This window comes from Oncorhynchus tshawytscha, linkage group LG06, assembly GCF_018296145.1.
Source record: "Oncorhynchus tshawytscha isolate Ot180627B linkage group LG06, Otsh_v2.0, whole genome shotgun sequence".
In the NCBI taxonomy this organism is placed as follows: Eukaryota; Metazoa; Chordata; class Actinopteri; order Salmoniformes; family Salmonidae; genus Oncorhynchus; species Oncorhynchus tshawytscha.
The window spans coordinates 23720148-23735802 of NC_056434.1; the positions used below are offsets into that span (position 1 = coordinate 23720148).

Below are 15655 nucleotides of genomic sequence, written 5' to 3' on the forward strand. Positions count from 1 at the left end.
ATCTTTCCCTTTCCATCTCTCTCCTATACACTCTGGTTTGTTGTTAACATGACAAATGAAGCGTCAGAATGAGTTGATGTTTTACTAGGTGGAGAGAGATGGAGTGAGAGGAAGATGGATGTGTGGATTGATGGAAGCATGGATGGATATGTGTTGTCATGGATACAGAGACAGAACACTGAGGGCATGAGGCCAGTCTATCAGGCCTCCTGCTGAAGGGAGGAGCACATGGCTACAGAATGGAACTGATAAGGACTCCACTATAGGTTCCTGTGCCCCTCTCTGCATGTCGGATGACGATCTTGCATCAGACTAAACCACAGGGGAGGCTTTCGGTTCAGTTCCAGGCCGATCCTCGACTGTTCTGACTAGTTTTATATCCTAAAGTTTCTAGCCTTTTTACCATCTTCTGCAATCCATATGTTTTGGTTCATTCCCTTATTCCCCCTTTTAATTTGTCCTTTGGGTGAAGCCGCTAAAGATAAGCCCAAAAACTCCTACCATGGAGAGAGGAGACTGTGACAGGGGACTGGGGCCTCACAAAGTACATGCGTCTCACAGTGATTTGAACAGTTAGGTCATAACTTAGTGTGTGTGTATATATATGTATATATATATATGTGTATATATATATGTATATATATATATGTGTATATAATAATTTTGCACGCCCAATTTTTCAGTTTTTGATTTGTTAAAAAAGTTTGAAATATCCAATAAATGTCGTTCCACTTCATGATTGTGTCCCACTTGTTGTTGATTCTTCACAAAAAATACAGTTTTATATCTTTATGTTTGAAGCCTGAAATGTGGCAAAAGGTCGCAAAGTTCAAGGGGGCCGAATACTTTCGCAAGGCACTGTATACATGCCCGTCTTAAGTTTGCCAATGAACATCTGTGTAACGGCTTTCCTCCGTCAAAAGAGAGTCGGACCAAAATGCAGCGTGGTTAATTCGATACATGTTTAATGTAGAATAAAACACGATCAATACAAAACAACAAACGGAACGTGAAAGGCTGTATAGGTTATCTTGTGACAACAAACACAGAGACAGGAACAATCACCCACAAAACCACAGTGAAACCCAGGCTACCTAAATATGGTTCCCAATCAGAGACAACGAGAATCACCTGACTCTGATTGAGAACGCCTTAGGCAGCCATAGACTATGCTAGACACCCCTACTCAGCCACAATCCCAATACCTACTAAAACCCCAATACAAAAACACAACACAAAATAAACCCATGTCACACCCTGGCCTAACCAAATAAATATATAAACACAAAATACTAAGACCAGGGCGTGACAGAACCCCCCCCCAAGGTGCGGACTCCCGGCCGCACACTAAAACCCATAGGGGAGGGTCCGGGTGGGCGTCTGTCCACGGTGGCGGCTCCGGCTCGGGATGTGGACCCCACTCCAACCAAGTCTTAGTCCCCCTGTAACGCGTCCTTTGATTGGCGACCCTCACCGCCGACCTAGGCCTAATAACCCTCACCAAGGACCCCACTGGACTGAGGGGCAGCTCGGGACTGAGGTGGAAGCTCGGGACTGAGGGGAAGCTCAGCACTGAGGGGAGCCCAGCACTGAGAGGGGTACTGAGAGGGCCCAGCACTGAGAGCTCAGCACTGCACTCAGGCAGGTAGGGATCCGGCAGATCCTGGCTGACTGGCGGATCTGGAAGAGTCTGGCTGACTGGCAGATCTGGAAGAGTCTGGCTGACTGGCAGATCTGGAAGAGTCTGGCTGACTGGCAGATCTGGAAGAGTCTGGCTGAAGCGGATCCTGGCAGACTGACGGGGCTGCTCCAGCACTGACTGGCAGCTCTGGCTGTTCCATGCAGAGGAAGCCCAGTACTGCAGACTGGCAAGCTCCAGCACTGCAGCCCTGGCTGCTCAGCACTGAGAGGGCAGCTCAGGCTTCAGGTAGTTGGATCCGGCAGATCCTGGCTGACTGACAGCTCTGGGATCCTGGAAGAGTCTGGCTGACTGGCAGATCTGGAAGAGTCTGGCTGCTCCATGACTGGCAGATCTGGAAGAGTCTGGCTCCTGACTGGCAGATCTGGAAGAGTCTGCAGCTGACTGGCGGATCCTGGCAGACTGACGGATCTGGCTGCTCCATGTAGACTGGCAGCTCTGGCTGTTCCATGCAGACTGACAGCTCTGGCTGCTCCATGCAGACTGGCAGCCCTGGCTGCTCCATGCAGACTGGCAGCCCTGGCTGCTCCATGCAGACTGGCAGCCCTGGCTGCTCCATGCAGACTGACCCCCTGGCTGCACCATGCAGACTGACAGCTCTGGCTGCTCCATGCAGACTGACAGCTCTGGCTGCTCCATGCAGACTGACAGCTCTGGCTGCTCCATGCAGACTGACATCTCTGGCTGCTCCATGCAGACTGACAGCTCTGGCTGCTCCATGCAGACTGGCAGCTCTGGCTGCTCCATGCAGACTGGCAGCTCTGGCTGCTCCATGCAGACTGGCAGCTCTGGCTGCTCCATGCAGACTGGCAGCTCTGGCTGCTCCATGCAGACTGGCAGCTCTGGCTGCTCCATGCAGACTGGCAGCTCTGGCTGCTCCATGCAGGCTGGCAGCTCAGGCTGCTCCATGCAGGCTGGCAGCTCTGGCTGCGCTGAACAGGCAGGAGACTCCAGCAGCGCTGTAGAGGAGGAAGGCTCTGGCAGCGCTGAACATGCGGGAGACTCCGGCAGCGCAGGAGAGGAGGAAGGCTCTGGCTGCGCTAAACAGGCGGGAGACTCCGGCAGCGCTGGAGAGGAGGAAGGCTCTGATAGTGCTAGACAGGCGGGAGACTCCGACAGCGCTGGAGAGGAGGAAGGCTCTGACAGCGCTAAACAGGCGGGAGACTCTGACAGCGCTGGAGAGGAGAAAAGCTCTGACAGCGCTGAACAGGCGAGGCGCACTGAAGGCCTGGGGCGTGGTGCTGGCACTGGTGGTACTGAACCGAGGACACGCACAGGAAGCCTGGTGCGGGGAGCTGCCACCAGAGAACTGGTGTGTGAAGGTGGCACAGGATGGACCGGACCGTGAAGGTGTACTGGAGAGCCTGAGAGCAGGACTGGCACAGGACGTGCAAGGCTAGGTAGGTACACAGGAGGCCTAGTGCGTGAGGCAGGCATACTCTTCACCAGCCGACTAACACGCACCTCAGGACGAGTATGGAGCGCTGACCCAGGTGCCATCAAATCCCCAACACGCTCCGTCAGACGAATATCATACCTAAAGCACCAAACTAGCAACTCCCTCATAACTCTCTCCTCCACTTTCCCCATTAACTCCTTCACAGTCTCTGCTTCACTCACCTCCAACACCGGCTCTGGTTCTGGTCTCCACCTTGGCTCCTCAAGATAAACAGGGGGAGTTGGCTCAGGTCTGAACCCTGACTCTGCCACACTCTCCCTGAGCCCCCAATACATTTTTGGGGCGGACTCTCGGGCTTCCATCCGCGTCGCCGTCCTGCCTCTTCATACCAGCGCCTTTCCGCTTTCGCTGCCTCCAGTACTTCCTTGGGGCGGCGATATTCTCCAGGCCGTGCCCAGGGTCCTTTTCCGTCCAATATCTCCTCCCAAGTCCAGAAGTCCTGTGATCGCTGCTCCTCACGATAAACAGGGGGAGTTGGCTCAGGTCTGAACCCTGACTCTGCCGCACTCTCCCTGAGCCCCCCCCCCCCAATAATTTTTTGGGGCTGACTCTCGGGCTTTCTTCTGCCCCGCCGTGCTTTTCTCTTCGACTCCATTCTCCTATAGCCCTCTTCGCACTGCTCCAGCGAATCCCAGGCGGGCTCGGGCACTCTCTCTGGGTCGACCGCCCACCTGTCTATTTCCTCCCAAGTCGTATACTCTATACTCTTGCTGTCCATAACGTCCTCCCATGTCTATTCCTCTTTTCGCTGCTGTTTCTGTCGCTGCCTGTCACCACGCTGCTTGGTCCAGTTGTGGTGGGTGATTCTGTAACGGCTTTCCTCCGTCGAAAGAGAGTCGGACCAAAATGCAGCGTGGTTAATTCGATACATGTTTAATGTAGAATAAAACACGATCAATACAAAACAACAAACGGAAAGGGGAAACCTATACAGCCTATCTTGTGACAACAAACACAGAGACAGGAACAATCACCCACAAAACCACAGTGAAACCCAGGCTACCTAAATATGGTTCCCAATCAGAGACAACGAGAATCACCTGACTCTGATTGAGAACCGCCTCAGGCAGCCATAGACTATGCTAGACACCCCTACTCAGCCACAATCCCAATACCTACTAAAACCCCAATACAAAAACACAACACAAAATAAACCCATGTCACACCCTGGCCTGACCAAATAAATATATAAACACAAAATACTAAGACCAGGGCGTGACAATCTGAATGATTCAGAGGACAACTGGGTGAAAGTGTTGTGGTCAGATGAGACCAAAATGGAGCTCTTTGGCATCAACTCAACTCGCCGTGTTTGGAGGAGGAGAAATGCTGCCTATGACCCCAAGAACACCATCCCCAATGTCAAAAATGGAGGTGGAAACATTATGCTTTCCGGGTGTTTTTTTGCTAAGGGGACAGGACAACTTCACCGCGTCAAAGGGATGATGGATGGGGCCACGTACTGTCAAATCTTGTTTGAGAACCTCCTTCCCTCAGCCAGGGCATTGAAAATGGGTCGTGGATGGGTATTCCAGCATGACAATGACCCAAAACACACAGCCAAGGCAACAAAGGAGTGGCTCAAGAAGAAGCACCTGGCCTAGCCAGTCTCCAGATCTTAATCCCGTAGAAAATCTGTGGAGGGAGCTGAAGGTTCGAGTTGCCAAACGTTGGCCTCGAAACCTTAATGACTTGGAGAAGATCTGCAAAGAGGAGTGGGACAAAATCCCTCCTGAGATGTGTGCAAACCTGGTGGCAAACTACAATAACGTCTGACCTCTGATTGCCAACAAGGGTTTTGCCACCAAGTACTAAGTCATGTTTTGCAGAGGGGTCAAATACTTATTTCCCTCATTAAAATGCAAATCAATTTATAAAAAATTTGACATGCGTTTTTCTGGATTTTTTTGTTGTTGTTATTCTGACTCTCACTGTTAAAATAAACCTACCATTAAAATTATAAACTGATCCTTTCTTTGTCAGTGGGCAAACGTACAAATATATATATATATCCCTACAGCTAAGGACACGTACTGGGTCCACAGTCTCCTATCACCTCCATTGGGGCTTGATGGGGGTGATTTATATGCCAAGAGAGTAATTCTTCATCACATAAATATGTGTAATCCAGCATTTACTTTACTGTATAAAATCCTCCTCCTTGCAGTCATTTAAATGGGGGTGGGAGTGGTCTGTTTGGAACTCAGGTCAGGTTTGGGGTCAGGACTCAGGGTCTGGTCGTGTTCACGTTGTGTTCGGACAGAGAACTGTCAGTGGAGGATCAGTAAGATACCCTGATTAGCATCAAGAACTCATCTCACAGTAGTGACTATGCACGTTCAAGACAATATTTGTACCTGTGCTTATGACTTTTGTATGATTAACATTTCATGACTTGATGAAGAACCAAATATTGTTGTGATATGATAATAAGGATGATAATAAGGATGCTGATGGTGTTGATAAAAATGATAATAATGGCATCTGAGTTTGGCATGCCCCTCCCCCCTCCTCTGTATCAACACCCACCCTAGCCTTTGACTGGACCAAGCATCTTGCTGAGCAGGAGGGTGCCACCTGTTGTGTTAAAGTAGTATAGGCCTGTAGATACATTTTTCTATATTTATTAACAACTTGTAAGCTTTGATTCTAACAAATGAAATTCTCTGCTCAATTATGCAATAATATTGTAAAATCGGTTTAGCACATGTTTTGCCTTTTGTTTTGGAATTTCAAATGTCTATGCAAATGGGGAAGTATCAGTAAATAAATGTCTTTATATTTCTGATCACTTGTCATGTTTTGTTTTCAAATCAAATTTTATTGATCACATACACATGGTTAGCAGATGTTATTGTGAGTGTAGCGAAATGCAGATTTTTACTCTAAACCTACAATTATTTATTCATGTTGATGTACTGAACTGTAGGTCATTCTGTTATTCTTTGCCTTACTAATGGCTACTAATGAAGGTGATTTCCTACAGCATACAGTGCCGTGAAAAACAATATTTGCCCCATTTCTGATTTTCTCTATTTTTGCACTGGTTTTTAGATCTTCAATCAAAACCTAATATTAGATAAAGGGACCTGAGTTAACAAATACAACTTTGGATCATTTTCATTTATTTTATACAGTTATGCAAAACTCAAAAGGTTGTGCCACCTTTAGCTGCAATGACTGCAACCAAACATCTCTCACATCACTGTGGAAGAATTGTGGCACACTCTTCCATGCAGAACTGTTTTAACTCAACAATATTTGAGGGTTTTCTAGCATAAATTGTTTTCAGTCCTGCCACAACATCTCAATGGGGTTTAAGTCTGGACTTTGACTAGGCCCTTCCAAAACATTACATTTTTCCAGGAGTCTTGACGATCATCCAGGTGCTTCCAGGTGCTTTTTTGGCAAACGTGAGTTGACTTTTTGGACAACACTGCTCACGTTATGTTTGGTGAAAACCAAACACTGCATTCCACAGTAAGAGCCTCATACCAACGGTCAAGCATGGTGGTAGTAGTGTGATGGTTTGGGGATGCTTTGATACCTCAGGATCTGGGCGACTTGCCATCATTGAAGGAACCATGAATTCTGCTCTGTTTCAGAGAAAAATGTATTCCTTACTAAACAAAATCTCTTTATCTGAGCAAATGTATTAGTATAAAATAATAGAATTTCCCAATTTTGGAGGGCATACAATATAGTATTGTATTTGAATGATTTATTTTATACAGTCATTTTTGCTAATCTTTATCAAGGGTGTCAATTTCAGACCCCACTGCATATGCAGCCTGCTGTGTGGGAGTAGTTCAGTACTGTGGCGGCTATGGTCTGTGACTCAGAGCTCTGTGGGACTGTGACTCAGAGCTCTGTGGGACAGTAGGACCCAGGGCTGCAGACAGACAAAGGCAGACAGAGATGGGAGGTGCCTGTCAGGGAGGAAAAATAAACGCAGTGAGCAGAGCTCCACACCCTGAAGGGAAGGAGAAGTTTCACTGCATTCCTATCCTGCAACTCAACTTTGAATCAACCATCTGCAAGGACAGATCCGTAGTGTGTAAGTGTGTGTGTTTAGGTCTGTGTTCAGGACCCCTGACCAGGCCCCACCTTTATTTCAGGACAACTGTGTGTGTATGTTCGTGTGTGTGTTGTCTGTGCTATTGTGTGTGTTCAAACATCACACTGGAGGGGGTGTGGGCCAGCTATCCACATACGCCTATTGACCTATACCTCAGCGCCCTGTCAGGTACCGTACACTCCTTCATACACTCATTATTCTTTACCTCCCTCCCTCCTTCCTCCTCTATCTAGCTTTCACTTTCTTCCTCTCGGCCTTGATGTTACATGTTATAAATATCTCTGTTGTCAGAGGCAGAGCCCATAGGAAGTTGCTTATCTGCTCAGATGCTGCTACCACACTGCCGTTGCTCTCTGCGGTTCCTTCTTGACGCACAACATAATTAAAGAGACAGTGAGGTGAAGCACTTAGAGCCAAGCACAAAGAAGACTATGTACTGCAGCCGGCCTGGCCCCTTGTTTCTGTTGATAACGTTTATCTCTGGCTACTGCTGCCCTCCTATGTTGACTCAGTGTTCACAACTTCAGATCTCTGCCATCTGGTCATTCCTCTCTGTCCTCTCTATGTTTTACTGCTAACCTGTCCTCTCAGCATCACATGCAAATTGGCCTGCTCTCTAACCTACAGCCACAACCTTCTATGGCCATTTGAACTCTCCATGTAAATGTGTGGATTACAGGGTGTATAAATATATCACAGATGATGAACCAGGTAACACACACTGCCTCTCTACAGGGAGATGATGACATCACTAGGTGATAAAGGTGAAGGCCACAGGGAGACAACGGCATTGCTGGGTAATGAAGATAAAGGCTCCGTCCAAACCCAGACGAGGGTCCTGAACCAGGGCTCCTGGACGCAGGTCAGCTGTCCCTGCTGTGTGTCTGAGCAGGTGGAGCCCCTGGTCCTCATTCAGCTTTCAGACAACATCCAGCCCGTCACCAAGAGGTGGCTCATCTCCCTGATCGAGGTGTCCGAGAGAGACGGAGGTGAGAGGTCAGGTCAGATAGGATCAGCAGCAGATCAGACGTCTTCAATCTTTGTTGTGTTTTGTTCCAGCTCAGTACTATTGAGTAATATTAGTTTATTAGTTGAGTCTCTTGTTACAAAGTAGTGTACGTACATCCAGTGACTGCTTTATTAACGTGGGTTAAGCCTGACGAAGACCTTTGAGTCAAAACGCTGCACATTACAACTGCGGGAGCATTCATCAGTATCTAAGTTTATTAGCTGAATCAGGTGTCAGTCATTACCGGGCTGAAACTGAAGATTGTAGGACTACACCCTCAAAGAACACTGCAATAGAGGCAATGATAATATGGTTGAACCTCTCTCTTCCTCCCTGGACTAGGTGCAGCGTTGCTGGCCCACCCTGGAGAGGATGAGTGTGGGGATGTGATCGTGGTGTCTGCTCCTCGCTGCACCCTCCTCAGAGCCACAGAGGACTTGGGTCTGTGTAAGAAATACCACAATGGAGACATGGTTGCTTTCTCCTACAATGACAGAGACAACTTCAGAAATGTTGGTAAGAATGTTGGTAATCAGCAGGGAAAGAGTAGAGGGATAGTTACGGAAATAACAGTTACTAACACGACTAGGCAAGTTGAAATTTAACTTGTTGTGTAGATATTTAGCACCCAATACACCTTCTGTTGGAATACAATCAACACATTCACTGTGGTAATAAACTGTAGTAATAAAGATCAAATACAATATGAAATGTAATATATATGACAGTCTTGGTTGACGCCTGTCCTCTGTGTTACCAGATGACATGCAGGAGTTCCTGACGCTAGCGGAGCGTCAGTGCATAGTCAAGTATGAGCTGGACTTTCTAAGGGCCCAGAAGGGGCAGAAAATCCCTGGAGTCCCTGAGTCTCAGGGGGTCCTGAAGGCCAGGGAGAACATTTGTGAGTCTCTACTCTCTGTGTGTGTGTGTGTGTGTGTGTGCGCGCTGTTTTAAATATTCTGTTTACCTCAGCATTTTCTGTTCTCTTTGTCATTATTTTGCTTAGCTAAGCAGCTCTGCAGCAGAACAGAGCTCCAACTCTGGCTGATCATTTCTGTGCTCTCTCCTGTCCTCCCTTACTGCTCTGAGAACTACAACACACTGTCCCTTACATATGCTGGATAGCGTTAACAGTGTAAGGCATTTCTGCCGAGCTTCTGCCTATGTTACCTCCTCTTCCCTTTCTGTATGTGTAGTAATGGTAGTCGTATTATACAGCTCTCTGTCCTGTCCTAGCCTATCCCTCTTGTCTCTATATTGTAGGTCAGAAGCTAGAGAAGGCGGGAGTGATAAAGGACATCTTCCCCCTGCATGACAAGCAGAGACTGACAGACCTGTGCAGAAACTGGTACTCTGGGAAGCAGATATGGGGACAGCCTCTTGGTAAACAACAATAACATGAATATAAACATAGACACACATACACAAACTTGTATTCCTTTATCCTACTAATGGTCTCTCTGTCCTTTATGCAGACTCTATCCAAGCCTACTTCGGAGGCACCGTGGGGTTTTACTTCAGCTTTCTGGACTTCTACACCTGGGCTCTGGTACCCCCTGCCATCCTAGGCCTGGTGCTGACCTTTCTGCTGCCTGGAGGTGGATCAGGAGCTGGAGTTGTGAAGGAGCAGGCTGGGGGGGTGGTAGAGGTGGACGACAGCCCCTCGGTCAGTGGTCACATGGTACAGGCCGTGTTCAGCATGTTGTGGTCCACGCTGGTCATGGAGTTCTGGAAGCGACGCAGCTCCTCCCTCTCCCACAGCTGGGGCTTGCTGCACCTGGCCGAGCGCTTCGCTGAGCCCCGCCCTGGTTTCCACGGCACCCTGGGGATCAACCCTGTGACCGGGCGGCTGGAGCCCCTGTTCCCGGAGTGGCAGAGGCAGCTGCGTGTAGGGCTGGTGTCTGTGCCCCTGGTGGGGTTCTTCCTGGGGATGGTGGTGCTGGGTATGACAGGGTTCTACCACGGAGAGGCACTGGCACAGGGCTTCCATCAGGACAGCGGCTCCCTGTTCTCTGGATCTCTGCTCTACCTGCCCTCTGTGGCTCACATCGTCTACACCAACATGCTGGGGAATGTGTACCGCACTGTGGCCATGCAACTCACCGAGTGGGGTGAGAAAGGGCACTGGGCGACGGAGAGGTAGATGGGTTAGATAGGGAGGAGGTTAAAAATAATCCGATTGAGAAGAGGGAGAGAGACAATAAGTTTGATGTTGATGAATAATTGTGGTGGGGGTAAAATGTTTGGGAAAACAGAGCTAAGTTCACCGAAGGGCATAGGCTAATAGAATCATACAGTATGCAATTGGATACAAGGTGTCACAGATTGTTTGTCTGTAACACCTGAACATCTGTTCATTTTCTTCTTGTAGAAAACCACAGAGAGGAGTCCTCCTTCCAGAACCATCATACCACCAAAGTCCTCTTGGTCAGTCCCACTCGTCCTTCCCCATCTGTCAGTTTATTCCTCTCCTCCTCCTCCTCTTCCTCCTTCTTCCTCCTCCTCCTTCTCCTCCTCTTCCTCCTTCTTCCTCCTCCTCCTTCTCCTTCTTCCTCCTTCTTCCTCCTCCTCCTTCTCCTCCTCTTCCTCTTCCTCCTTCTTCCTCCTCCTCCTTCTCCTCCTCCTCCTCCTTCTCATCCTCCACCTATCCCTCTGGTCCTCCCTCTCTCTCTGTTCCTACTGAATATCTAAATCTGTTGCATTAGTCCCTGGTGCAGAGCTAAATGTATTCTGATACAGGTAGGTGTAGTGTGCAGATGGTATCATCTGTGTATGTATAAGCAGATGTGGGAGCCATTCCTTAGTCAGAGGCAAATCAGATACAGTAAAACAGGATATGTATTCAGTGTTTCTCACATATGCATTTAGCAGCGGCGGTGTGCTATTTTACCATCCCAAATAATTTTCAGTAAAATGTTTTCAGTGTGAACTGAAATGACTAGAACTAGATATAAAGTATGTAGAAAATATATTGGAGCAATATATTTAAAATTTAGATCACCTCTGGGAACTAACAATCACCAAAATAAAAATGTAGTCATGGCATGAGTCCCCCATTGATTTTGTTATAATGTTTGAGTCACCCAGATAGCATAAGAACATGGCATAAGCCATGGCAAAAATGTGTACTATTGCAGAAAGCTAGTTTTAAAACTGCAAATTTTCTCTCAGCCCCATGTCAACATGTGTAAAATTGTAGGAAACTAGCTTTAAAACTGTAAAATGTTCTTTCCGCCCAATGACAAAATGTGTAGAATTGCAGGAAATTAGCTTTGAAACTGCCATTTTTCACTCAACCGTATGACAAATGTAAAGATTTGCAGGAAACTAGCTTTAAAACTGTTAAATGTTTTCTCAGCCCTATGGCAAAATAAGTAGAATTGCAGGAAACCAGCATTAAAACTGTAAAATCTTCTCAGCCCCATGGCAAAATGTTTAGCATTGGTGGAAATTAGCTTTGAAACTGCAAATGTCTATTTTTCAGTTCACTTTCTTCAACTACTTTGCTGTGCTATTTCACATTGCCTTCTACAAACAAGACCTTCCACTTCTAAGGAAGGTAAGAGATTTCAGCTGGGCAGCACTGTTTGTTTATGACTGGCCAGAGGAAATTATTTACAATGTAACAGTAAAAATCGCTAATGTAAATAAATGTTTTCTTGAGCTGTGCAACAGAACACATCATGATCTCTCTGTGTGCAGTATGTACTGCACCTAAAGTAGTTGATCACAGCGTGTGTGTGTGTGTGCGTGTGCGTGTGCGGGTGCATGCATGAGTGCGTTTGTATACAGCAGGTAACTATTTGTGTGTGTTAACCATCTGTCTGTGTACCCAGAGGCTTGCGTCTCTGCTAATCGTGACCCAACTGGTGAACCAGTGTACAGAGGTGGTGGTGCCGTTCATAGTGGACCGCTTCTTCAGTGCTCCTCAGAAGAAGCAGCAGGAGGATGACCCAAATGTGGACAAACTCAGAGCCCAGAGAAGCCTGCCCCCTTTTCCAGTAAGTCCATGTAAAATGTGTTTGTGTTTGAACGTTTTCCTCTGTTTCTCTTCATTGTGCTCTTGTCTTACTTTCTTTGTATCTGTGCCGTAGGGGGTTGAATTAAGGTTGGGTGTATTTGCACTGTATTTGTACTGTATGTGACTGAATGTTATGTTTTGGTGTGTAACTTATCGCATCTGTCGCTATGTTTCAGGGCCTATTTGCTGAGTACATTGAGTTGCTGGTGCAGTTTGGGTATTTGAGTCTGTTCTCCTGTGTGTACCCGCTCACCGCCGTCCTCCTGCTCCTCAACAACGTCACAGAGATCAGAGCAGATGCATACAAGATCTGTAAACTGTTCCGAAAACCCTTCTCAGCCCCTGTGTCCAACATAGGAGTGTGGCAGGTCAGGTGGTTTTTAAGAGAGGGAATGTGAAAATGTGAACAAACAGGGAGCGCATTTTACTGCAGATGGAAATGAGCTATGTAGCTAAATCTGGTGAATAAATAGATGTGGTTAATGTCATTTTCAAATTGGTGCCAATCCATGTTGCTGTACACGTGTCTGTCTTTGCTCCTGTCCTTCTATGTGCCTGTAACTATACTTATGTATGCCTTTGTATATTTCAGACAGCGTTTGAGGTTCTGGGGTTTGTTTCAGTTATGTCTAACTGCTGGCTGTTGCTACTGTCTCCTCGGGTCCGGGAGTTCTGTCTGGAGGGAGGGATTAGCGGCAGAAACATCATTCTCTTCGCCATTCTGGTCGAGGTACAGTATGATTATAGTACAGTTCAGTATGTTGCTCATAACAGTTGTCTTATTCATAGCATATTACTCTGTCATTATCTACCCAACTGTTCATATGTTGTATGTACACTGAGTATACCAAACATTAGGAACAGCTTCCTAATATTGAGTTTCTCTGAAGTATAGCCTCAATTGATCTGTGCATGGACTCCACAACGTGCTGAAAGTGTTCCACAGGGATGCTGGGCCCATGTTGACTCCAATGCTTCCCACAGTTGTGTCAAGTTGGCTGGATGTCCTTTGGGTGGTGGACCATTCTTGATACACACAGAAAACTGTTGAGTGTGAAAAACCCAGCAGTGTTGTAGTTTTTGACACAAACCGGTGCGCCTGCCACCTACTAACATACCCTGTTCAAAGGTACTTACATTTTTTGTCTTTCCCAGTCACCCTCTGAATGACACATACACAACCCATGTCTCAATTGTATGAAGGCTTAAAAATACTCTCATCCCCTTCATCTACATCTAAGTGGATTTAACAAGTGACGTCAATTAGGGACCATGGCATTCACCTCGATTCACCTGGTCAAATCAAATTAAATGTTATTTGTCACATGCGCCAAACACAACAGGTGTAGACCTTACAGTGAAATGCTCACTTACAAGTCCTTAACCAACAATGCAGAAAATACCTAAAAAAAGTAAGAGATAAGAAAAACAAATGATTAAATAGCAGCAGTAAATAACAATAGCGGGGCTATATACAGGGGGTACCAGTACAGAGTCAATGTGCTGGTGTACCTGTGTCGAGGTAATTGAGGTAATATGTACATGTAGATAGAGTTATTAAAGTGGCTATGCAAAGATAATAACAGAGGGGGGGGCAATGCAAATAGTCTGGGTAGCCACTTGATTAGCTGTTCAGTAGTCTCATGCCTTGGAGGTAAAAGCAGTTTAGGAGCCTCTTGGACCTCGACTTGGCACTATAAGGTACCGCTTTCCGTGCAGTAGCAGAGAGAACAGTCTGTGACTAGGGTTGTCAGTCATGGAAAGAGCAGGTGTTCTTCATGTATTGTATACTAATACTTAGTGTATATGTGTGTGTTTGTTTGTCAGCATGTCCTGATCCTGGTCAAGATGATTCTTGCTTTTATGATCCCAGACGAACCAGACTGGGTCAGAATCAAGAGGGAACAGATTGAGTTTCACTCCATGCAAGCTCTTGGGCAGCAGGTGAGAGGATTATCATTATAGAAAAGCCCTGACCTTACCATAACAATCAAGTGTCTGACAATCAAACATCTCCCTTTGACTTTACAGAAGCTCTAAAGGTTGTGGAACCCCCCAGTGGTGGAAAAGTACTCAATTGTCATACTTGAGTAAAAGTAAAGATACCTTAACAGAAAATGGCTCAAATAAAAGTGAAAGTTACCCAGTAAAGTACTACTTGAGTAAAAGTCTAAAAGTATCTGGTTTTAAATGTACTTAAGTACAGTAGTAGAAAAAGTACTACAAAGTAAAAGTAAATGCTGTACATAAAATTCCTTGTATTAAGCAAACTAGTTGACACTATTTTCGTGTTATTTTTAATTACGGACAGAAAGGGGCACACTTCAACACTCAGACATAATTTACAAACACAGTAGTTGTGTTTTGTGAGTCCGCCAGATCATAGGCAGTAGGGATGACAAAGTGTTATATTGATAGGTGCCATAATTCTGCTTGAGCATTCTAATTGTAACAAGTACTTTTGTGTGTTAGGGAAAATGTAAGGAGTAAAAAGTACATTATTTTATTTTGGAATGTTGTGGAATAAAAGTAAAAGTAGTCAAAAATATAAATAGTGAAGTACAGATACCCCAAAAAACTACTTAAGTAGTACTTAAAAGTTTGTTTACTTAAGTACTTTACACCACTGGGAACCCCGGAGGGGAAGTCCATAATCTGTCTCCTGTTGCCCTTCAAATGTTGGTCTGGACCTGGGGGCTCATTAGAATCAGCTGCCATGGAGGAGGGAGAGGAGGATCCAAAGAGATGTCTGTCTGACCTCTAAACCTAAATCCTGGAGCCTGCCAGAGTCTGCCCTGAGAAGCTCTGTCAGTCTCAGTATCTCCCCCTGGAGGACTGCTCAAGTCATAACTAGAGAAGTCTCATGTCATGGGAGATGGCATGGGTTTCAAACTAATTTTGGTCCGGGGGCCATTTGGTCTTCATCGAGGTCTGGAGAGCTGCACTGAAAATGTGCTATATTTCCTCACTGTCAAAAAGTGCAAAAAATACTTCTGTATTGTTTTTGAAAATGTTAGTCCTTGTCTGTCTAGCTTTCATTTCGGTGATTGTTAGGATGCTGGACACACTCAAGAAACTGTAAGAATATAGGTCCATTAGCATTTCTACACAGTTTCAATGTTGTTTTAGTCATTTTAAATTATAATGAGTTTGATTCCCCCTTAAAAATGTATAATAATAATTTAAAAAATAATATATATACAGTACCGGTCAAAAGTTTGGACAATAATACTTTAAAGAATAATATATATATATATATATACAGTACCAGTCAAAAGGACACACCTACTCATTCAAGGGTTTTTCTATATTTTTACTATTTTCTACATTGTAGAATAATAGTGAAGACATCAAAACTATGAAATAACACATATGGAATCATGTAGTAA

At 45.9% G+C, this 15655-nt stretch overlaps 1 protein-coding gene across 2 annotated transcripts; it reads left to right on the forward strand.

The window, feature by feature from the left end:
• The first annotated feature begins 7073 nt into the window (after window positions 1-7073).
• LOC112252269 (anoctamin-10) lies at window positions 7074-14379 on the forward strand. 2 transcript variants are annotated; one of them, XM_024423359.1, is made up of 13 exons: window positions 7074-7404; window positions 7972-8225; window positions 8588-8761; window positions 9006-9146; window positions 9509-9628; window positions 9721-10356; window positions 10617-10672; window positions 11730-11804; window positions 12082-12246; window positions 12443-12634; window positions 12859-12996; window positions 14094-14210; window positions 14298-14379. In XM_024423359.1, the coding sequence occupies exons 2-13, from the start codon at window positions 7976-7978 to the stop codon at window positions 14304-14306; spliced, it is 2073 nt and encodes a 690-aa protein (XP_024279127.1). In that variant the 5' UTR covers window positions 7074-7404; window positions 7972-7975; the 3' UTR covers window positions 14307-14379. The 2 variants fall into 2 exon arrangements, with proteins under 2 accessions (XP_024279127.1, XP_024279128.1); XM_024423360.1 differs by having other exon boundaries at window positions 7074-7215.
• The last annotated feature ends 1276 nt before the right edge of the window (window positions 14380-15655 follow it).